Source organism: Larimichthys crocea, chromosome XIII (genome assembly GCF_000972845.2).
Source record: "Larimichthys crocea isolate SSNF chromosome XIII, L_crocea_2.0, whole genome shotgun sequence".
Classification (NCBI taxonomy): Eukaryota; Metazoa; Chordata; class Actinopteri; family Sciaenidae; genus Larimichthys; species Larimichthys crocea.
This window is the reverse complement of record NC_040023.1, coordinates 2,215,612-2,238,165: the sequence shown is the minus strand read 5'-3', so window position 1 is coordinate 2,238,165 and position 22,554 is coordinate 2,215,612. Positions and strand designations below refer to the sequence as shown.

The following is a 22,554-nucleotide window of genomic DNA, read 5'->3' as shown; positions in this document are numbered from 1 at the left end:
AAACAAAGATGTGACTGTGAGCATGCCTCTGTGTGTGTGCATATAACACTGTTTCCTGCTCTCCTTCAGCAAACTAAGGAGCGTGTGAAGCTGCTGATCCAGCTCGCTGACGGCTTCTGCGAGAAAGGCCACAGTCACGCTGTGGAGATCAAAAAATGGGTGACAGCGGTGGACAAACGCTACAGAGACTTCTCTCTGCGCATGGACAAATACCGCTGCAGCCTGGAAAAAGCCTTGGGCATCTCTTCAGACTCTAACAAGGCGGTAAGTGGTCAAGAGTTTTGGTAGAGAGTGCAGAAAATCAGCGTATTCACAATCGAGCTCTTTAAGTCACTTTGATTTGTCTCTGTCTGTGTCAGAGTAAGGATCTCCAATTGGACATCATCCCGGCCACGGCTCCTGGGTCAGAGGTCAAGCTGCGGGACGCCGCTCATGAGCTAAACGAGGAGAAGCGCAAGTCAGCGCGCAGAAAGGAGTATGTCACCACTTCATGTTCATGTTGTACTTAAATTTATAGAAGCAGCTAGAATGGTCAGAGAATTGATAGAGCCGAGTCATTTAGCAGATTAAATACACTGGGTTGTGCATTTAGTGTGCAGAGTTAAAAGCTCCATGTCCCAACAGTACGTGCCATGCATACAAACTAAACAAATCGTAGCTAGTCAGCATTTTCACTGCGTTTTTCCTCCTGTTGGAAATATATTTTATTGCCCCAAAGGACGAGTAATTAAGTCGCTGGCTCAGTGTCAAAAATCCGCACCAGAGCAGCCTAATGCTTACGAAGACAGTCCGTTATAAGAGGCACCCGTCATTGTCCTTGTCAACAGTAATGTCAACACTGAAGCCCGACTAGCTCAATAGTAGTAAGTGGTTCAGAGTGGGAGAGTGAGCTCAGTGTAAATGTACGTACATTAATGGATTTTGTTCGTGATTTAAACTTCCTGCCCCGCACATCAGCCTCGTCGTCTTTGCTGCGTCAGCGCAAGAACTGCGGACACGACAGTCAAGCGGCACAAGAGAACAAATGAATGTACGTGTAGTACACGGAGGGAAAGGAAGACTGCAAATCATTAGCGTGATTTCAGTCATTCGCGGATGGTTTATGGCCAAGTTTATGGCCCCGTAACTCATTATTCACTAGCGTAAATGGATGAAGCAGACAGGCTGAAAGAGAGCTATTGGTGTTTTATCATTCTGTGGATGACAGCATGTGGAGGACAGTGTGACAGTTGCTAATTTTGTGCTTGTGTGTGTGTCCAGGTTCATCATGGCAGAGCTGATTCAGACAGAAAAAGCCTACGTGAGAGACCTGCGCGAGTGCATGGATGTAAGTCCAGCTTTACAGCACACGAGTTGTGCGATAATGTTTCATATTAAGTTTGTAAATGTATCAGAATATGTAAAGCCAGCCAGTTCAAATATACACACATTAATTACACGCTGTCACTGTGTTGAAAGTCATGTATATTTGAACTGGCCGGCCTTTCATATCAGGACCGTGTTACAGAGTTTAGTTGGTTTGTTTTGATCTTGTCGTCTTCTCTCCGTGCAAAGACCTACCTGTGGGAGATGACCAGCGGAGTCGAGGAGATTCCTCCAGGAATCATCAACAAGGAGCACATCATCTTCGGAAACATGCAGGACCTCTACGAATTCCACCACAAGTAAGAAACACCTTTCAGGAGAAAACAAGTACGATAGCAGGGTCAAAGTTAAGCCACAGTTCTTCTGTAGATAGTACATCTTCCAATCTTCATTTGAAACATAAAACACGCATATACACATCCTCTCCCTCCCACTTAGCGACCCGCCCTTCTCTCCACATACGCACATAAGATAGACATAGTAATATATATTAAAATGAGAAAGTAATTAGTTAAACAGCACTCCATATAGGTCATCCATCCCAAATCTTATGAAAAAACTGTACGCTGCCTCGAATGGCATAGGTTATCTCTCATTTCTCACATTTCAACCTCTCGTTCCTTGTTTTGTCAGCATCTTCCTCAAAGAGTTGGAGAAATATGAGCAGCTACCCGAGGATGTTGGGCATTGCTTTGTCACATGGGTATGTATCATTTGTTTACCAATGTTTGTGCTCAAACCTGTCAGTCGGTAAAATAAGTTGTCTTGTTCTGTACCACTTAAATCCTCAAATAAAGCAAAAAAATATTTATATAGCATATTAAGCTCACGTGTAAGTATAATTGCTTGCCCGCAGGTTCATAAAACACGCTTACTCTCAACCACTGTCAACTTTCATATTTTAAATTATAATTTGAATTACTGTATCATCGTTCTCGCTTCGTCCAGGCTGATAAGTTCCAGATGTATGTGAACTACTGTAAGAACAAACCAGACTCCACTCAGCTCATCCTGGAGCATGCTGGGAACTACTTTGATGTGAGTATCACCTTCAGGGCCATTCAGATGAAACTGTACTGATCCTCGTTCGTTACATCTGATCACATGACCGTTCTTCTCTCTGCAGGAAATTCAACAGAGGCACCGACTGGCCAACTCCATCTCTTCCTATCTGATCAAGCCGGTGCAGAGAATCACAAAGTACCAGCTCCTGCTCAAGGTGACCCACTGGACCAAATCTCACTGCTGCTGTGGCCGTTGCCATAGTTTCTTGTTGTCATGGTTTCAGTGTGTTTGTGTGTGTGTGTCCGTTTAGGAGCTGCTGACTTGCTGCGAAGAAGGTAAAGGAGAGATCAAGGACGGCCTAGAGGTGATGCTCAGCGTACCGAAGAAAGCCAACGATGCCATGCACCTCTCTATGCTGGAAGGTGGTTAACACACACTACTTGTTATCTATGTCGCTGTGATCTTTTACTGTTGGCTGCATTTGTGAGCACTTATCCTATCCCCTCCTTCTCTCAGGGTTTGATGAAAACATCGAGACCCAGGGCGAGCTCATCCTTCAGGAGTCATTCCAGGTCTGGGATCCAAAGACTCTGATCCGTAAGGGACGAGAGCGCCACCTCTTCCTCTTTGAGATGTCTCTCGTCTTCAGCAAGGAGGTCAAGGACTCAAACGGCAGGAGCAAATACATCTACAAGAGCAAACTCTTAGTAAGTGGATGATAGTGAAACGTACCTAATGACTACTAAAGCAGAGAACAGCCATGCTCGTTATTATTTTTTTGATACCATTATCACAAGATCACAAGTTAATTATCTCGTTATCTCAAGGTTACAAAGCTTGTCTTTTTTGTGATAATGAGATAATTTTATTAAATCCTTTGCCTTCAGAGAGTGGAGTCATCTTCAAATGACAAGGACTGATTAAATTGTTATCTATCCACAGTGTCACAGTGCATGATGGGTAACTAAGTGCTTTTAAACTAAACTCAACAAAACATTTGTTCACAGGAAATCAACAGAGGGACGCGAATAGTAACAGCTGACTAAAGACCTGGTTAATTATCTTGTTATCACGAGAAAATAACTAACTTGTCATCTTGTGACTCTCTCTCTCCCGTCATGATTGATGAGCAACTATCCTTTTCTGATCACGTTGCCTCGTTTGCCCGGTCATGCCAACATGCTACCCAACTCCGTGGCCATCTCGCGCTTATTGCTGCACTAACACGTCCTTATCGCACTGTACCTTGATTGTTTCCCTGTTTGTAAGATGTGTTCAGCTAAATGACAAAGTGTAAATGATGGAATATAAAAAAATAGTTCTCGGCTACTGTAAACACCAGATGTTTGGATGAGATGTTGATTTTTGCTTAACTAAGAACTGTGTTTAAAGACTGAGAAAGGATATTTAAATGTTTTAGTTATTGAAAAGTTTGGTTGGTAGATGACATAATTAGCATTTTTAATGTTTCTTAGTGCCTCTTTATCTTTTTAACTGCAGTACTCTACAAAATACAAGTAAATCGAAATTACTAATCACTCTACTTGAGTCACTTGAGACAGTCTCAAGTCTCAACTGTCTCAAAGAAATCACACATTGGATTTGAAGTCTGGCGTGTTTCATTGTACTGCAGTTACAAAGTGAACCTTGTTAGAGGACTAGCTGACTCACCTGTGCCATTTCTGATCACTCTTACGTCTCTCTCTTCCCAGACGTCAGAGCTGGGGGTGACAGAACATGTTGAAGGAGACCCCTGTAAGTTTGCTTTATGGGTGGGACGCACCCCGACATCTGACAACAAGATTGTGCTCAAGGTAAAAACACGTCATCCCATCTGCTTCATCTTCTAAAATCTTGTTTGGGGTTTGACCGATATGGGAATCTTGAAATTACTGGGGGGCTAAAAGTCTTAAAACCTAAAATTACAGGTTTAATCATAAATATGTCACCAGACAAACTTTCATATTTGTCTGACTTGAGGAAAAAAAAGGCCAAATGAATCGGGGGATCTTTTTATCGGTCTAACCCAGTTCTTTCTTGCCTCTCTTTGTATTCGACCCTCTGCTACATTTTCTTGTTCTACTCTCATCTCTCTCGTCTTGTTTGATTGCATGAGCAGCTTCAATGTGGCCCGAGGGGCTTTCTGTCTTCACCACCACCTCCTCTGTTCCTCTTCTTTCCGTCTCTCTGTCTTCTGTCCGTCTCCCGATTCTTTTGCTTTGTTCCATCTGTTAACAAACACGGGCACATCTGTATATCTGGGGCTGTGTTTTTCTGTGGATGTTTGTATCTCTAATTCTCTCTGTGGGCTGACATGCTTCCACCAACGCCGCTGACACTGATTCGACCCCTCAACGCCCACAATCTCCCATCCTGGCTCGACGCCACTTTATCAAAAGTGACGGAGTAGCCGTCTTTCTCCACCAGAAAAACAGGCTCTTTAATGATTTGTAGAAGTAAGATATGGCAGCTTTTTCAGTTTTCTCGTCTGTTGTGTGTTTCTCTGCTGAACACTGTCACAGATGGATTGAAATTAGTATCAGCCGTTGGAACAGCATGAAGCCGAAATCCTAACACGTTTAATTCTGAGCTGAGTTATGACTCTACAATACATGTTTCTATCGAACTAACCGCTGAGAAGCAGTCATGTGGTATGTGAATTGTAAATGAAGTGTGTCTCATTACTAACCACACATGTACACACAACACACACACACACACACACACACACGCACACACACCATCCATTGCAATCTGCTACACATTTAATTGGCCGCTGTCAAGGCAAAAAAATGATCAGTGTTGTACGTTTCTATCATGTCAAACCATTTTGTCAGCATTAAAAACTTGTCATGTACATCTTCTAAAGTCAAACCAGTGAAATTCTCTATTTTATATTTTAAATTCAAAGCTAAGTCAGGGATCCAAACATGGAGCGATGGTGAGTACAAACTATCCCACAACACAGCCCTCATCCACTTCTCACAAGTCTGAAACTCTTTGCACTTCTTATCCTCGATAGTTTAAAAACACACGCGCACACACATCGGTAAAATCAGTCCATGTGATCCACAGCAGAAACACTTTAATCCAGCTGATGGGTTTAAAGACTGTAGTATAAATTTAATAAAAAGGACGGTGATTCCCAACTAGCTCGCTGTACTCTAGGTGGTCATTCAGCAGTTTTAAAGTGGTGTGTGGAAAGATTGTGTCATCCTGCAACTACTTAAAACAAAAATTAGAAATATTGAGATAATATTTTTTACAAATATGAATGAATGATAGCTAAAAGTATTAATAAACTGTTTAAATATTTAGCTAAAAGTAATGGATAAATTATTTTAAATATAATTGATTTAAAGGTTGAACTAGTTTCGGACATGAATAATGGATTAGCACCTAAATATTTGAAATAGCTAAAAGTGAACCGTTGTCTTAAAATACTGAGTAAAGATGAGATAAGATAGAGACCACACAGGGGAAATCTACTTGTCACAGCAGCCTGTGTACACAAGTTTGATGAGAAATTACTCATAAATAAGAAACGTATAGAAAAAGGTAATGAAGTCATGCTGGTGTTGAAGAGTCTGACAGCTGTTGGGATGAAGGACCTGTGTTAGCGCTCCTCGCTTACATGGTGGGAGCAGCAGTTACTTGAGTTCATCTGCAGGCGCACAGCTGGAAATAACAGGTTGGGAGTCACTGTTCTCGGGGTCCACATGTGGAGAGGGTTCATATAAAAAAATAAAATTAACCTTCAGTTGATAAGAGGTGACGAGAGGTGAATTCAGACTTGTGTGAAACACACAGAGTGAAACAAGATTTCCAAAAGAAGTTCATTTCCCGACAACCTTTGACTTCTTGAACTTGTTCCGTTATTGACCGATAACAGGCGTCGAGCATCGAGAACAAGCAGGACTGGATCAAGCACATCAGGGAGGTGATTCAGGAGCGCACCATTCACCTGAGAGGAGCGCTCAAGGAGCCCATTCATATTCCCAAAGCGACTACAGCCAAGCACCACAAGGGGCGAAGGTAAACATACAGTTGATGTTCTAAGAGGACAGTGCGCTCACTTTCAGAGACACATCCACCTTTTATTGATCATGTTTGTGTCTATATAGGGACGGAGAAGACCTGGACAGTCAGGGTGAAGGCAGCAGCCAACCAGACACCATCTCTCTGGCTTCCCGCACTTCACAGAACACACTGGACAGCGACAAGGTGAGACGAGACACAAACACACACGCTGATGGTCAGAAATGGCGTCCTGACTGCAGCTGCAGCTCGGCCTGTTTCTCATAGCGATTCTGTTTTCTCCTTCAGCTCTCCGGTGGGTGTGAGCTGACCGTGGTGATACACGACTTCATGGCCAGCAACAGCAACGAGCTGACGGTGCGGCGCGGTCAGACGGTGGAGGTCCTGGAGCGCTGCCACGAACGGCCAGACTGGTGCCTGGTCAGGACCACAGACCGCTCCCCTGCCCTGGAGGGCCTGGTGCCCTGCTCCATGCTCTGCATCGCCCACTCCAGGTCCTCCATGGAGATGGAGGGCATCTTCAACCACAAAGGTACAATCTTAACACTGAATCTGAAACCAAACTTACTTAGATTATTTGTGTAAGTCTGCATCATAAACATCACTCTGTCTTTCACAGACACTCTGTCGGTGTGCAGCAATGACTCCATCATGCCAGGGTCGTCCGCTACGCTGCAGCCTGGTCACGGCATGAGCTCCCACACATCACCAGGTCCTAAACGACCAGGTATGGTCACCGCTGAGATAATGCTGTTATTTAATTTTTTTTTAAATCCTTTAACTGAGTTTGGTCTGTTTCCTAGGTAACACCCTGCGTAAGTGGCTCACCAGCCCAGTCCGTCGGCTGAGCAGCGGCAAGGCAGACGGCCATGTCAAGAAGCTGGCCCACAAGCACAAGAAGAGCCGCGAGGTGAGGAAAAGTGGCGAGATGACGATGGGGTCCCAGAAAGACTCCGACGACAGCGCCGCTACACCTCAGGATGAGACTGTGGAGGAGGTGGGTGGATACACAGTCCTTCACGCCCTCCTTTTTTAGCAGATCTGTCAAAGTGATTGTAACCTCTACTCTGACGTCCATGTGTGTTACAGAGGGTCCGTAACGAGGGCTTGTCCAGTGGCACGTTGTCCAAGTCCAGCTCTTCGGGCATGCAGAGCTGCGGTGAGGAGGAGGGCGAGGAGGGCGCCGACTCGGTACCCCTGCCTCCACCTATGGCCATCCAGCAGCACAGCCTGCTGCAGCCAGACTCACAGGATGACAAGGTGAGGAGAGGGAGGACGTCACAGTGGGCGACAGAGGAGAGGGGTCAGAGAAGATGAAGGGAGGTAGACAGAAGAAGAGGGGAGACCGGGACACAAACCTTTTGAATTTTAAGATTTTCTGTAGCTGAAGTTATTTCTTTATACATAATATACATTGTATATTTATGAGACATCGTTATAGAGCAACGACTTTAGCTAATAACTAAATGAAACACTCCTTTTTTAGTTCTTGTAGGTGACATTTTCTCTCATTTCAGTCACTTTCCCCCCCCAAAAAAAAAAACAGCTTTAAGTGACTCCTTAGTTTCTGTTATGCACAACATTTTATCGTGACATGTTGCATCATATTCTGCCCTCTCTCCTGAAGCAGAAAACAATGAAACGTTTCAGACACTCCTCAGTCTCCTCTTGACCTAAAGCGGAGACTCCTCTGACACTAATTTCTGTTTCTCTTTTTGTTTTGTTTCCTGGTTGTATCGTTTGCTGTTCGCCATGCTGTAGCATTATCTTGATTTATGTCCTGTCTTTGCTTTGTCTCAGTTTCCATACCTTTCCATCTGAAATACCCCGCTCTACCCCCTCCGTCTCTTACCTCAGTCAATTCTTCAAATTCTCTTTTTTTTTTCTCTCCCCACTCTTCAGCTTTAAAAATGCTACTCGCTTAAAATCTTTGGTTTCTACAAGAGTCTTAGATTCAAATGAAATAAAGCTAGCAACTTTTTTTAGACGTCTTCTTTTTAAAACACTCCTTTCTCTTTCCCCTAAAAATCACTCTTCCTAACTTTTGTATTTTTCTGAACTCTTAAACATTCCTGAATTTCTTTAGGGCAGATTTCTTTTTCTTCCTCTTTTTTTTTTTTAGTTTCACTCATTTCGTCTTGTACTTTCTGCCCAGTTTCTACTACACACTACTACTGCAATGCAGAGTCGCCTGACAGATGAGCGAGTGCATGACGGGAATATGTAGATAAAGACAGGATGCATGTAGCTCTTTACTCTAAACAGAGGGCGATGTGGAGGTTTTCTCCACCGGTGTTAGTGCAGATCAAAAGGCTAAAAACGTCTTATTCGCGTCTATACATTTTGAGGAAATTTTGTAATTCCTTGAGCCTGTTGGAATAACACAGGACTGCAGCTTTTTTCTGCATGTTTATCATTCATACGTTGGGAAAAGGTTGGTGGATAAGTGAGGTTTAAAAAAAACAAGTAGACGTCGATGTGCAAAGAGGAAAGTTGGTAAGATTTCCTGTCAGCCCTCCTGGATAAAAATCTAAAATACTGACCCCCACACTGAGGTGAAAATTCAGAAATCCCCCCCTGTTCCCATCATCTTCCAACTCCCCTTCCCTCACCTGCCCTGCCCGCTCGTCCTCATCTCCCTTTTACCCTCTGTGCGTTAACCTCATTACCCATGCGAGTAATTGGCACCTCTAAACGCTGGTGAGGCCAGAAGGGCACACAGCCTCACCCAGAAAACCTAATTGGGGAAAGTCTCGAAGCACAGCACAGCAAGGGTGAGAGTCTCCTCAACTATATATACATACATACATGCATACATAAACCTTCTGTCATTCTCGCTCTGTTAGCATCCTCTCTTTATTTCGAAAGCTGTTCATCATCACTCGAGACAGCAACGGAAACATCTTCCATTCAGACATCACTTTATTCCCCCACGCCGACCTTCTCCCATCATCTTACTTTTTTCCCCCCCAGCATATCTTCATTTTGGCCACTTTCAGCCTCACGTTTTAACATTTTCATGGTTCAGTTTTATTTTAAACTTCATAAACTTTTTTTTTCCTTTTCACTTTCTTTGAACCTTCAGATACAAATCCCCCCTGAGCATCGGGGTTTCACTTGTGGAAACATCTTTTAGGAAGTCTCTCGTCAAATTACAACATTGTACATTTAACAAACATTTTCAGAGTCATCGCTCACTCAGATTACTAAAATAATACATTCACCAAACTAATAAATGAGCTAACTACTACTGCTATCTATTTATGGACAACTTAGCACACGTAGGTTCACATTTGTGAGTTCAATGAGCCTTGAAGTTTCCACTTAAATGACTGACGGCACCATTTTCTCTGTATTGATACTACAGTTAGCAGAAATAGGTGTTAGATACTTTGTTCTATCAGGTTCTAATGCTCTTCTTTTTTTCCCTTTTCTCAATCCTCTCATCTCTCTCTCTCTTTTTGCTCAGACCTCTTCTCGTCTGTCAGTCCGACCGTCCAGTTCGGAGACGCCCAGTGCCGCTGAGTTGGTGAGCGCCATCGAGGAGCTGGTCAAAAGCAAGATGGTAGGATTACAGAGGACAGCGAGAACATACAACGCTTGATGTACCACTTTGAACATAAAGATATTTCGCTATGGCTATTTTATATCAATAAAGACTTTATATTTATTTCTCTTGCATCAAATTGGGGCCTTCAGGGCTATTCAGTGGAGTTAAGTTAAACATTAACAGCCTTAAACATTTCAAACAATGGCACATTGTTCCCAATATAACATCCAGAGTTAGGTCATTTAAATCATTTATTATGCTGCTCTTCCCGTTAAACAGGCAAACCTTTGACATTTTTGTGCCTCCGTTTCACGCTCTCATGGTTTCTCCTGGCTCAGGCTTTGGAGGACAGACCCAGCACACTGTCGGTCGAACAAGGAGACAGCAGCTCTCCCTCCTTCAACCCCTCGGACAACTCCCTCCTCTCCTCCTCCTCCCCCATCGAAGAGATGGACGAACGCAGGACCAGCATCCTGAAGAAACGGCAGTACGTCCGCTTCCCTCATCTGCATCACACACACACACACACACAAACACACCGAGGTGTTTTGGCTGTTTTTGAGTTAAACATATTTTCCTCTTTGCTGCAGTTACTGTCTGCTGGAGTTGGTGGAGACGGAGAGAGATTATGTTAGAGATCTCGGCCTGGTGGTGGAGGTGAGTTGTTTCTTTATGAGCCGTTTCTTCTTGTGGTGATTTTTAAGAAGCCACTCGAATTCATTTGCGGAACTTCACAGACTCCCTGGTGTAAATGGCGTTGATGTGTTTGTGTCTGCATCATTAGGGCTACATGAACCGGATGAAGGAGGAGGGCGTCCCCGATGATATGAAGGGAAAAGATAAAATCGTGTTTGGCAACATCCACCAGATCTACGACTGGCACAAAGAGTACGTGACACACACACATAAGGAGACTAAAGAGCTTTCTCTGTTTAGCTCCACTTGTACAGTAGCTGACTTCCCTTCTCACCTGTCTCTTCTCTTGTTCAGCTTCTTTCTTGGGGAGTTGGAGAAATGTTTGGAGGATCCTGACAGACTTGGACCACTCTTTCTCAAACAGGTTCGTCCAACTTCTGATGTATTTTGTACATGCCTGTATACATTTGATCACGTGTTAACGTGTGCATTTTGTGTTCAGGAACAGAGACTAAACATGTATGTAGTGTACTCTCAAAACAAGCCCAAGTCGGAGCACATCGTCTCAGAGTACATCGACACCTACTTTGAGGTGAGTTTACATTTTTAGAGACACGTCACATACTGCAAACCTCCATCTAGCTATCAGCCTCTCAAGTAACCTCTTTGACTTTGTAGGACCTGAAGCAGCGGCTAGGACACAGGCTACAGATCTCAGACCTGCTCATCAGGCCAGTCCCGAGAATCATGAAGTACCATCTGCTGCTTAAGGTTGGTCAGGAGAGGGCGCCAGAGCTTTAGCTGACTAAACATCTGGCCTCCATATTATTGTCATCTGCTGTCTACTTATAATCTATACTCATATTTAAAAACATTTATTTTTTTCTGTTGAAGCATTTCCTGAAACAATCTAAAAAAGCTGGACTGGAGTCGATGGAGCTGGAGGTAAGATAATAAGATGCAGCTGTTTAATCGCTTTGAATGAAGCCGAACAAGATCAGCCATCAACCCTCTTGGTCATTTTACAGAAAGCAGTGGAGGTCATGTGCATCGTGGCAAAAAGGTGCAACGATATGATGAACGTCGGCCGGCTTCAGGGATTCGATGTAAGAAATTATATTATGGATAAAAGCAATGCAACATTTTTCACAGCCGCCTAACTTCCCATCCTCTCTCTCTCCTCTCCAGGGGAAGATCATAGCTCAGGGCCGCCTTTTGTTACAAGACACGTTCATGGTGTTGGACCCGGAGGGCGGTCTGCTCGGCCGGATGAAGGAGAGGAGAGTCTTCCTCTTTGAGCAGATGGTCATCTTCAGCGAGCCCCTCGACAAGAAGAAAGGTTTCTCCTTGCCAGGCTTCCTCTACAAGAACAGCATCAAGGTAACAGACATTTTTTTTTTTTAAAAAGAGGGAAAGGCTGGTGGCTGGCAGCGCCCTCTGGTGGAGAAAATCATTAGGAAACTGATGCAGCTCCCTCTCTTGTGTCCTCTTGCACCGCCCTGCAGGTGAGCTGTTTGGGTCTAGAGGAGAACGTGGAAGGCGATCCCTGTAAGTTCATCCTCACTTCTCGGTCAACCGACGGCGCCGTGGAGTCCTTTGTGCTTCACTCCTCCCACCCAGGGGTGCGTGAGGTCTGGACCCTTCAGATCAGCCAGATACTCGAGAGCCAACGCAACTTCCTCAATGGTATGCTCACACACACACACACACACAGGTTTTTATAGATGGAGCTGTTGGCTTCACGTCTCTTTTATACCTTATCACAGCTCTGACCTCACCAATAGAGTATCAGAGGAACCACGTGGGGGCAAGCGGTGGGCCATGTGTGCCTAACACGGGAGCTCCGGCTGGAGGCAGCAGTGGGTCCAGTGTGCCCCCTGGAGTTGGAGGTGGAAGCTCCCAGGGTAGCGCCATCCCTTCAGGGCCCCAGGGTGGCTCTCGTCGGCCTTCCAGGATCCCACAGCCGTCCCGTCTGCCCCAGCCCCTACGCCACCACCCTGGGGCCGACCCTGACGGCCCCAACAAGATGTCAGGTATGGAAAGCCAATCTGTCTGTATTAGTGACATTAGTTTTGTTTATGGCTAAATGAAAGATGTGACTGAGGTGTGAGTTTTGCTCACTTATGATCCAGGTTCGTCCCCTTGTCCTGTCCCTCCTTCCCTACTCCCTCAAGGGGGTAGCCCGCAGGGCAAGCGCCCCATCCAGACCCCAGAGGACCAAGCACAGACCCCCACTCCTGCCAGCGCTGTAGCCCCCATTCCCCGTGCCACGGTTGGGCCCCTGCCCTCTACACCTACTTCCAAACCACGGCCAGGAGCCGTGTCCCCTATGGCCCCGCCCCTGGCCACTCCTGCCTTTGGCAAGGACGGCCTGCCGCCTCCCCCTCCCAGCCCGGGCCAGAAGTCCGGATCTGGATTCTGGAGCTCCATGCCGGGCTCTCCAGCCAGCCGGCCTGGCTCGTTCACCTTCCCCGGGGAGGCAGGAGAGACTCCGGTCCGTCAGAACTCGAACCAGATCCAGACTGGCTCTGGATCTGGGAGCCAAACCCACAGACACTCCACGCACAGCAAGGACGCCGACCGCATGAGTACGTGCTCATCGGCAAGCGAGCAGTCCATCCAGTCCACCCAGAGTAACGGGGTAAGACTACTAGCTGCTGTGCAGTGTTGCACCGACTAACACAGAGGCAGAGGGAGGCCTGGTCTGTCCTGCTTGCCTGCTGTCTCCTGTCCTGCTGCAGCCAGCTCTACTAATCTGTCCCCTACTACACATCTCTGACAACCTTCACTGCTCTTCAACACCATCTTCTGTAGCGTTAGATAAATTCTGAAGACAAGTTTCCACTGTCTACGTGTTTTCAGGTTCAGAACCTCTCTAGTGGACCTCAATCAGCTCTTCAGCGACTCCCTTTCCAGGCTGTCTCTAGATTTCTTAACTTTGACAAAGCTTATACTAACACCTGACTTCCTCTTGGCCGTCCTTCACCTGCTGCTGTCTTCATGGTGTGTTACTGAAATTTACTTTTCCTGCAACTAACCTCTGACGTTTGTGGTTCGGCTACAAACGTACTCAACAGAGAACCTCTCATTCAGTCTAACCTTCCTCCTTTCATCTTTGCCTGGAGCTGCAGAGCAAAGACGAGTGAAATGGAAATCTTCATCCTATTCCTGCTTTTCTTCATCCAGTTCTTAGTTTTTTTTTCCCGCAAGAAGGAAATATTTTTTTGAAGACTTTATCAACTGGACAGTAATCAAACATCTATTTCCAGTGTTCGTCCTCTCCTTCAACCTTTTTTCTCTGACATTTCCTCACCCCAAATTATCAGATTTATGAATTTTCTTAAATGTATGATCCAACTGGCAACTTAAAAAACTGTTCTGAATGAGTCAACTTTGATTTTAAAAGCTGCTTTCTGGTCACAACAATGAAACCAATGTCTGTACTTACAAATTCCCACGTGGTCGTGTTTCCTCCCCTGTGGTGCAGAGTGAAAGTAGCAGCAGCAGTAGCGTATCCACTATGTTGGTGACCCAGGACTACATGGCAGTGAAGGAGGATGAGATCAGCGTCATTCAGGGCGAGGTGGTCCAGATCTTGGCCAGCAACCAGCAAAACATGTTCCTGGTGTTCAGGGCGGCGACCGAGCAAGGCCCCGCCGCCGAGGGCTGGATCCCCGGATTTGTGCTGGGACACACCTCGGCCATCGTCCCTGATTGCCCAGAGGGATCTATCAAGTAAGAGCTGAGAAGTGACACATTTAACTTCATCCACGTTGCGATTTATATATTTTTGCCAGTCTACCTCGGTGTCAGACACTCTCACCTCCTTGTTTAAACAGTTTTGATATAAACTGGATCAATTTTGTTGTCCCAGTAGGAAGTCATCATCCTGGCACACGTCCCTGCGCATCCGTAAAAAGTCTGAGAAGAAAGACAAGGAGGCAAAGAAAGAGACCAAGCTGGAAAACGGTTACAGGAAGTCCAGAGATGGCCTGGCCAATAAAGTTTCAGTAAAGGTGAGTTCATCAGGACATCTGAGGACAGTGCCGCTTTGAAGTCTTGCTTCCATTTTACCCTCTTTAAACGTGTTTCCTTCTTTCTTTTCAGCTTCTAAATCCAAACTACATCTATGATGGTAAGTTTTAATTAAATAATTTAACAAAACCCAATTCCATTTATTATCAGAACCACTGTTAAACTGCTCTCAAGGTCCAGTGTGTAACATTTAGGAGCATCTATGGCAGAAATAAAGTATAAAATGTGTAACCGTTTACATTCGTCACCTGAAACGCTATACCATTGTGAGGAAGAGGGAGCTGAGCTGGATGGCAAAGCTCTAGATTTTACAACCCTCACCTATGGCCATGAGCTTTGGGTAGTGAGTGTAAGAATGAGATTGTGGATACAAGCGGCTGAAATTAGCTTCCTCCGTCGGGTAGCCAGGCTCAGTCTTAGAGGTAGGGTGAGGAGCTCGTAGTAGAGAAAGGAGCCAGGTGAGGTAGGATGCCACCCCCCGGGCGCCTTCCAACTACACCACTAGATTTGACTAAATCCTACACGCTCGTCCTTCAACGGTTGGTTCCTGAAAGGTCTCAGCATTTAACCTCTTAACGTCTCTTTCAGTTCCCCCAGAGTTCCTTGTACCTCTGAGTGATGTGACGTGTGACAACGGAGAGAGCGTTACCCTCAGGTGTAAGGTCTGTGGTCGACCCCGGGCCTCCGTCACCTGGAAAGGACCCAACCAGAGCAACCTCACCAACAACGGACACTTCAGCATCGCCTACAGGTAAGAAAAGTCTCAGTACAGCTTTTGTCTTTTAGTTCATTGCATGACACTAGCAGCAGGAGAAATTGGAGCTCAGTCGTGAAGAAGTCAGATGTAAATGAACATCTACGCGTTTATTTCAGTGACACAGGTGAAGCAACACTGCGGATACTTGGCGTAGCCTCTGAGGATGATGGCGTTTACACTTGTGTTGCCACGAACGAGCTCGGCAGCGTAATGTCATCAGCTAGCCTCAGAGTGTTAGGTAAGAAGATCTACTGTATCAATCCCTCCGCAGGAGTTATTCGACACACGTGGACATGAACTGATCGTCTGTGCTTTTTATTTTCAGCTGTGTCCACTGACGGGATCAGAGTGAGCTGGAAGGACAACTTTGAGTCTCACTACACTGAAGTGGTTGAACTGGGCAGGTAATAGACTCATCTTAATATCTCCATGATTAGACCGGCGTATAGGTTTTCCAATACACTCCAAAAAACTCTGATTATGAAGGTTGTGATGATCCGTCATCAGCTGTGCGATGTTCATCCTCTTTCTTCCCACCAGGGGTCGTTTCTCTGTTGTCAAACGTTGCGATCAGCGAGGCACCAAACGTACGGTGGCGGTCAAACACGTGAACAAGAAACTCATGAGGAGGGACCGGGTGACTCAGGAGCTCAATCTGCTCCAGAGGCTCCAACACCCCCACATAGTCAGCCTGATAGACACGTACGAAACCCCCAGCAGCTACGCCCTCGTCCTGGAGATGTGAGTACAGACCGAAACAGAGTCAAATATAATGGAATTAAACTCATTAGCTTTTGCCTCACTTTGCGTTTCTTTCCATCTGATGTTTTTTTGTGTTTCAGGGCTGACCAAGGTCGTCTGCTGGACTACATCATCAGCTGGGGGAATCTGACAGAGGAGAAAGTGGCCTGCTACCTTCGGGACGTTTTAGAAGCTTTACAGTACTTGCACAACTGCAGGATAGTACATTTGGACGTAAAAGTAAGGAGCATAATGTTGTTTTTAATACTGTACTTCATAAGATGCTACTCTTATATCTGTGTGACAGACATACTCACTCATTTTTTACATTTTAACTCTTCACAAATAAAATAAACAACGTTCCGCGTGCACCACTACCACCCCACCAGAAGCACAGTGGTCTGAGAGAATACGTGGCTCGTTGTATTTTTGAACAAGGCTGAGAGCACACCCGCGACAATCTGCGCAGAGCCGGTCAGACAGGAACTGCATAGAGAATACAGTCAATTTTCAAAATAAAACATCCTGTAGAAACATTATAAAAAGAACAGCTCAAAGGAAGGACAATTTAACTACGTAGCTATATCTGCATATTTAATAGTTCTTCAGAGAGTACCTCACACTACCAACAGCTGAAGATGATAAACGTACCCCCTTTAGAACTTATTGCTGCACTTATATGTCCTAATATTTAGAAGCACATAAACCAGGGAAAATGACCAAATCTGAGCAAGTTAACAAAGTCTGGTGGGCAAAACGATCCTGGTGGGGTTTGAAGTTGCGCCGAGAATTGATCAAAACAGCGTTGTGGCCCACGTGCCCGCTGGGGTTCCACTTTTAGCAGTGAGGATGGGTATAGAAATGCAATTGAAGGCATTTCCTCAAGTAGAGCTATTTCATTTAGACATACCGAGGCCTCAAACTGATTTGGTGCTAAAGTTTTTACCCTTACACAGTGACCAGTCATCAAAATATTCCATCCATGGTGGTTGAAGTTGATTAATTGTATTCAACACTAATGGTGACAATGTAATCTCTTTTTCCAGCCTGAGAACCTGCTGGTGGTTCACAGCTCCAGCGGCCAGCCAACGGTCAAACTCACAGACTTTGGTGATGCTGTCCAGCTCAACAGTGCCCACTACAGTCACCCTCTGCTGGGCAGCCCTGAGTTTGCCTCCCCAGAGTTGGTCCTTGGAGAGCCGGTGTCGCTGACCTCTGACCTGTGGAGCCTGGGCGTGGTGACCTACGTGCTGCTGAGCGGCGCCTCCCCCTTCCTTGACGAGAGCGCCGAGGAGACCTGCCTGAACATCTGCCGGCTCGACTTCAGCTTCCCCAGGGATTACTTCCAGGGCGTCAGCCAAGCGGCTCGGGATTTCATCTGCCTGCTCCTGAGGACCGACCCAGGCAGGAGGCCTCCAGCCGGGCTCTGCCTTCAGGAGCCGTGGCTGCAGCCCGGGCCGGCTGAGGGCCGGGCCAGAGCAGAGGGCTGCCTGGACACCTCCCGTCTCATCTCCTTCATAGACAGGAGGAAACATCAGACTGACGCCCGGGCCATCGGTGGAGTGCGGAGCTTCATCCAAAGTCGTCTTCAGCCCCGAGTTTAAGGGATCGGATACACAAGTCCAAACCAACCCTCAGCCCCCGCTGCTGCCAAAAGTCCTGGACATACTTGGGTTTGTTGTCCAGCGCTGAGGCAGCGGGAGCTGCAGGTTCCTCTGGAATTGAGCATCTTCGTGGTCTAGATGTAAAAATAATGAATGCTGATCTTATCATCTTTCACAGAATGCTGATTTACTAAAGTCCTGTAGTCCCTCCACCAATTTAACCCGAGACCTGTTGATGGTCGTCAACCAATCAGAGCCCTAGAGAACAGTTCTCACCAATCACCTCTAAATTTATGGATGTCCTCGTCTACTGCTGCTTGCTGGTTTCAACTCCAAAAAAAAACAGATTTTGTAGTTAAGTGAACAAAAAAAAATCTTTAAAAAAAACACAAAAAAATGAAGTAATTTATTTTCCTTTTGCGAGAGTTAAAGCTGATCAGAGGAGCCAATTGATCGAGCCTTGACGCCACTGCACAGACGCAGAGCTTTCAGGAGAAAGTGATGCCAACCAAGCAAAGAGAGCAAACCGCTCGAGGGGACACAGACATTGTGTTGTTTTTGCTCTTTTACACTAAAACTGTAACTCAAAAGACGTTTGAGAAGCAGCCCTTTCTTATAGAAACAATGTAAAACAAACAATCTCTACGTTTCCGAGAAGAAAAAAAAAACAAACAAAAAATTAATTGTAGAAAAAAACGCTCATCAGTTGAAAGTTGCTGTGCTACTTTGGACTCACCTGGAGACAGTGACTGACTTTACTGAGACATTTATACGTTCAGATCAGAGCTTTTTGATGGCTGCGCTTATATAATGTACCTAATCTAAGATACCATGATGACCCATGTCGCGAGTAACAATGCTGCACTGTCCCAATCTGAGAAGAAACAATAGACATCCGTCGTTTTGCTTTTCCTAGAACAAAACTTGTGTTGCGCAGATATGAGATGTTTAAGCCTTACCTTGTATATATAGACTTCTGCCTTCTTTCCTCTCACATTCACAGCGGACTTCCCTGCTTTTCCGATGGCAGGACGCGAGACTGTCGGAAGCCTCTCTGCGGTGGCAGCAGCGGTATAAATGCCAATCAGATTGAGTGAGTGAATGTGGAGGCAGAGGAAGACAAATTACTGTAAATGCACTCATTGTATGTTATGTTTGATTTATCATGTGCAATGTTGCGGCTTTAACATTTTATGCAACTATTTATGAAGACATCTGTTGTATCTGTAATAAATCTAGAGAAAAGCATGTACTTGGTACTGCAAGCACTGCTGGTAGTTTGTGTTTATTTGATCTTTGAGTGTTCAGACTGCCAGGCCAGGTTAGAGGTCATAATTTACAATCATTACGGTTTGATCAAAAAATAATAATAATAATAATTTAACACTTTTTGTACTGTATGCCTCTGTAGTATTGGTACACCAAAGTCGCTCTAGCTTTATAGTACTTAATAAAAAAACAAACAAATGTTTTATTGTGATTATGTTTCACTTGAGTTAGGTAATCTATGACCATGTGAAATGATTGTTTACACTAGTTAAACACTATGTTGTTAGTTTATTTGGTCTCCTCCGGGGGGATTAAAGGCCGACTCTTCAACAGATAATGGAGCAGTTTCATTTGAAGAGTTGAATGGGAGATTGTTGTACATCATTTACTAAATGGTGTTTACTAAAAACTTTATGTACAGTTACTTGTTGCCAAAATATTTCTTCCATAATTTCCTGTTCCTTCAAAAAAAAAAAAAAACCTAAAACTAACCGGTGATTTTTTGGTATCATTCGCTCACTTTCCTGGAATTTAAAAACATAACATAGCTATGCTATCACCACCTAACTTTACATTTGAGGGTTAGGGTGTGACATTTTAAACTCATTTTACCAGAAACAGGAATCACAGTCCTCCATTACCTTTTTTTATTTATTTGAAAGGTGTGCACAGGCCATTAAAAACAAGGAAGCTTGGACTGGTTACCTCAGTTTAGGTTTTGTTTTTTCCATTGTTTTTTTTTGTTTTGTTTTTTTTGTCATGTTTGTTTCATTTGTTTCATGTTTGCTATTTGTTTTTATGTTTTTTATCTTTGCATGTATATTTCTTTGTACAGATCATACATATTTTCTCTTGTAAATATTCTCATTTTGCCATCAGTTATTTGAAAATTAAAACATAATGAACACATTTATCCTGTTTTTAATCAAGTATTTATTTGTTTTTGTGTTTTATTATTTGAACAGCTACATTAAATTAAAAGCTAAAATGAAGAGTTTTGATTAAAATGTATAAAAACTATTGTTGTAGCTCAGAAGTCTGGATCCTGAGCCAGAGACTAAAGGTACATTCAGACAGAATCTGACGTTACGGGGTGTCGGGGCGAGTGTCTTTGGGCTGAACGTAACCGCTTTGAAACTTAACTTTGAAACTTAACTTTATTTAGCTGACTAAATAATAAATAATAGCTTGCACCCTCTCTTTCAAACCATGGGACATAAAGCAAATTAAACTTCTTTGTGTCTTGAGTCAGACACGCAGATTTAGAAGCCAGATCACAACAGGCAGAGTCTCAGAGTTTAGTCCATGAATTCACCTGGACAGCTTCAGTTTCAGAGACATTTCAGACTGACACTTTCAGACTCTGGAGGTTGAATCTGCCTATTTTTATGGCATTGAATCTGTTATGTTTTACTTTCTGATCTTGTGACCTTCTTTTGGGTCCGCTGCTCTGTAAAGCACTTTGTAAACTCTTATTTTTTTTAAAAGGTGCTATATAAATATGATTATTTTTAGGCAGACACCCTGCAGTCCGCACTGCCACAGCCAAAATGCCACTACCACCATTCAAATGAATAGAAAAACTGAGCTGAGATGTAGTTGGTCTGATGACAAACAGCTGCCTTCAATCATAGTAGCCACATTTTTTGGCAGTGTTATAATGATGGGAAGAGTAATCAAGTAGATTAATCGTTACTGAAAAAAGTAACGCCGTTATTTATAGCACTGTTATTCCCATCACTGAACACTACTTTGAAGGCTGTTAGTTTTTAAGTAAGTGGTGGAGCCAGTGTTAAATTAAATTTATGATTGCATTGAATCTATTGATACCAAACATGTCATGTTATTATACTGGGAAAGTTGTCGTTACCACAAGGTCTGTGACCCCTCAGTGATTTCTTGTAATATTTGCTTTGCTGTCAGCTGTTGGAAGTTCTGAAAGGTTGTCAGAGAGCAAAGTTAAGCATAAAAATATTCTTAATATGGTGTACACTTAAACAGATATAGATTTTTTTGTTTGCAGTTACAACCCCACTTTGTAACTGTGTTATATGTAAGATTTGTGGTTTTGAAAGGGGTTAAAGAACAAATGCATAGAGTAATTAGTCGCAGGTGCTGCATGCACTGTGTCTGTCCCACTGAGATGCACAGTATATGTCTGAATGATCCCCCTCGAAGGTGGCCAGAAACAACTTATAAGGTATGCATCAAACCGAAATCCGAAATGACCACAAGAATCCTCGTCTCGTGGACCATGTCCTTGCCCAGATTCAGGCGAAAATTGTATAAACTTTGGCCTTAGGAGTCAGAGAAAGCACAGGTGCTACTTGCTCCTTCCGGAAAAATCTCTTCTCAAAATAACATGGGAGTCTATGAAGCTATGGGGGGGAGTAGTCCGATCAGTTAGCGCGTAGTGAGCCAAAACTATAACAGAGACAGCTTCAACAGTGTTATCACTGCGACCGCCTCGAATTTTCCTACATTTAAGGGTATAAATGATTTCTGTAGCTTCACATTTCAGGCCACAGTTGCAGTTTACAAATTAATTTTTCGATGACTTTTTCTCTCCCTCTCCACTCTAGCGATGACGTCACACACTCTAGCTCTCGAAAGTTCTCGCAATACACACCCATTCATTTTTTGGCGTGTTTTTTGGCGATTTTTGGCAAAACCGCCGAAACTCTGCCGCACACCGTTCCCGGCCGAGCCGGTCGACAAATACTCTGGGAGGAGAAGTGAACTGAAAAAAACACGTGAGAAACGGAAGACGAATAAGCGGAAGAATAAGCCCGAGAGGTTTTAAAGAGTGTGCTCTTTCAGGCACACTCAATAAGCCTGAGAGGTTTTAAAGAGTGTGCTCTTTCAGGCACACTCAATAATAAGCGCGGTGGATAACATATAGTGTGCGCTTTCAGGCACACTCAATAATAATAATAAGAAGAAGCCCGAGAGATAATAAAGAGTGTGCTCTTTCAGGCACACTCAATAATAAAATTGTAAACAATGGCTGTGATATGTCTCCGTTCATTTTGTGTGATTTTTTTTCAAAGGTGTGCTTCCGATGTTCTCGCAAACTCCTGAAACAAGTTGAGTCACACTTGAAACAGGTTAGTGTCTCACCCTGCCAGCACGCAAGTCTAGTTGTGTTCATTAATAAATTATCAGCTATATGTTTATAATTAGCAGCATTTTAATTTAATGCATAGACCAATTGACTCGGTAAAATGATAGTGTAGTGAAAGTTTCAGTGTTGTGTCTAATGTATTCAGTGCTGATCTCAGGAATAGTGCCAGTGCTGTGTGATCGTATCTGGTGGAGGAGAAGCTCAGGGTCACTGAAGATGATGTTTGATAACAGAGAGAGGCAGCTGAACACTTGTAGGTACAAGCTGTGGCAAAGTCTTAGCAGATTCTATCATATGGCAGCAAAGCTTCTTAGCCTACATATATTGACTAATTCACTGGATAAAAAATTGAACATTGCTGTGTGAGAGGTCGGTCCAGGCTGAATGCTAAATAGAAAAATAAAAATAAAAAAGGATCCTGAGCTGAAAG

The 22,554-nt window shown here is 44.2% G+C and overlaps 1 protein-coding gene across 6 annotated transcripts in view; it reads left to right on the top strand.

Moving 5' to 3' along the window:
- LOC104936738 (triple functional domain protein) overlaps nucleotides 1-19,909 on the top strand; it is a 72,560-nt gene extending 52,651 nt beyond the window's left edge. For 2 of the 6 annotated variants that reach the window (XM_027287407.1, XM_027287411.1), the window contains 39 exons: nucleotides 70-264; nucleotides 360-475; nucleotides 1,261-1,327; nucleotides 1,555-1,664; nucleotides 1,999-2,068; nucleotides 2,314-2,403; nucleotides 2,492-2,584; nucleotides 2,681-2,792; nucleotides 2,887-3,077; nucleotides 4,083-4,184; nucleotides 5,282-5,311; nucleotides 6,263-6,405; nucleotides 6,495-6,594; nucleotides 6,697-6,940; nucleotides 7,028-7,135; nucleotides 7,212-7,405; nucleotides 7,498-7,668; nucleotides 9,878-9,973; nucleotides 10,297-10,445; nucleotides 10,549-10,615; nucleotides 10,743-10,846; nucleotides 10,949-11,018; nucleotides 11,097-11,186; nucleotides 11,273-11,365; nucleotides 11,489-11,539; nucleotides 11,623-11,700; nucleotides 11,783-11,974; nucleotides 12,100-12,280; nucleotides 12,361-12,627; nucleotides 12,727-13,235; nucleotides 14,082-14,329; nucleotides 14,469-14,610; nucleotides 14,702-14,729; nucleotides 15,218-15,380; nucleotides 15,503-15,624; nucleotides 15,712-15,790; nucleotides 15,927-16,127; nucleotides 16,229-16,367; nucleotides 17,174-19,909. In XM_027287407.1, coding sequence (XP_027143208.1) covers nucleotides 70-264; nucleotides 360-475; nucleotides 1,261-1,327; nucleotides 1,555-1,664; nucleotides 1,999-2,068; nucleotides 2,314-2,403; nucleotides 2,492-2,584; nucleotides 2,681-2,792; nucleotides 2,887-3,077; nucleotides 4,083-4,184; nucleotides 5,282-5,311; nucleotides 6,263-6,405; nucleotides 6,495-6,594; nucleotides 6,697-6,940; nucleotides 7,028-7,135; nucleotides 7,212-7,405; nucleotides 7,498-7,668; nucleotides 9,878-9,973; nucleotides 10,297-10,445; nucleotides 10,549-10,615; nucleotides 10,743-10,846; nucleotides 10,949-11,018; nucleotides 11,097-11,186; nucleotides 11,273-11,365; nucleotides 11,489-11,539; nucleotides 11,623-11,700; nucleotides 11,783-11,974; nucleotides 12,100-12,280; nucleotides 12,361-12,627; nucleotides 12,727-13,235; nucleotides 14,082-14,329; nucleotides 14,469-14,610; nucleotides 14,702-14,729; nucleotides 15,218-15,380; nucleotides 15,503-15,624; nucleotides 15,712-15,790; nucleotides 15,927-16,127; nucleotides 16,229-16,367; nucleotides 17,174-17,731 — 5,763 coding nt within the window. In that variant the 3' untranslated portion in view covers nucleotides 17,732-19,909. The remainder of the gene's footprint in view (nucleotides 1-69; nucleotides 265-359; nucleotides 476-1,260; nucleotides 1,328-1,554; nucleotides 1,665-1,998; nucleotides 2,069-2,313; nucleotides 2,404-2,491; nucleotides 2,585-2,680; nucleotides 2,793-2,886; nucleotides 3,078-4,082; nucleotides 4,185-5,281; nucleotides 5,312-6,262; nucleotides 6,406-6,494; nucleotides 6,595-6,696; nucleotides 6,941-7,027; nucleotides 7,136-7,211; nucleotides 7,406-7,497; nucleotides 7,669-9,877; nucleotides 9,974-10,296; nucleotides 10,446-10,548; nucleotides 10,616-10,742; nucleotides 10,847-10,948; nucleotides 11,019-11,096; nucleotides 11,187-11,272; nucleotides 11,366-11,488; nucleotides 11,540-11,622; nucleotides 11,701-11,782; nucleotides 11,975-12,099; nucleotides 12,281-12,360; nucleotides 12,628-12,726; nucleotides 13,236-14,081; nucleotides 14,330-14,468; nucleotides 14,611-14,701; nucleotides 14,730-15,217; nucleotides 15,381-15,502; nucleotides 15,625-15,711; nucleotides 15,791-15,926; nucleotides 16,128-16,228; nucleotides 16,368-17,173) is intronic. The other 4 variants (XM_027287409.1, XM_027287408.1, XM_027287412.1 and 1 more) reach the window with 4 other exon arrangements.
- Nucleotides 19,910-22,554: the final 2,645 nt, after the last annotated feature.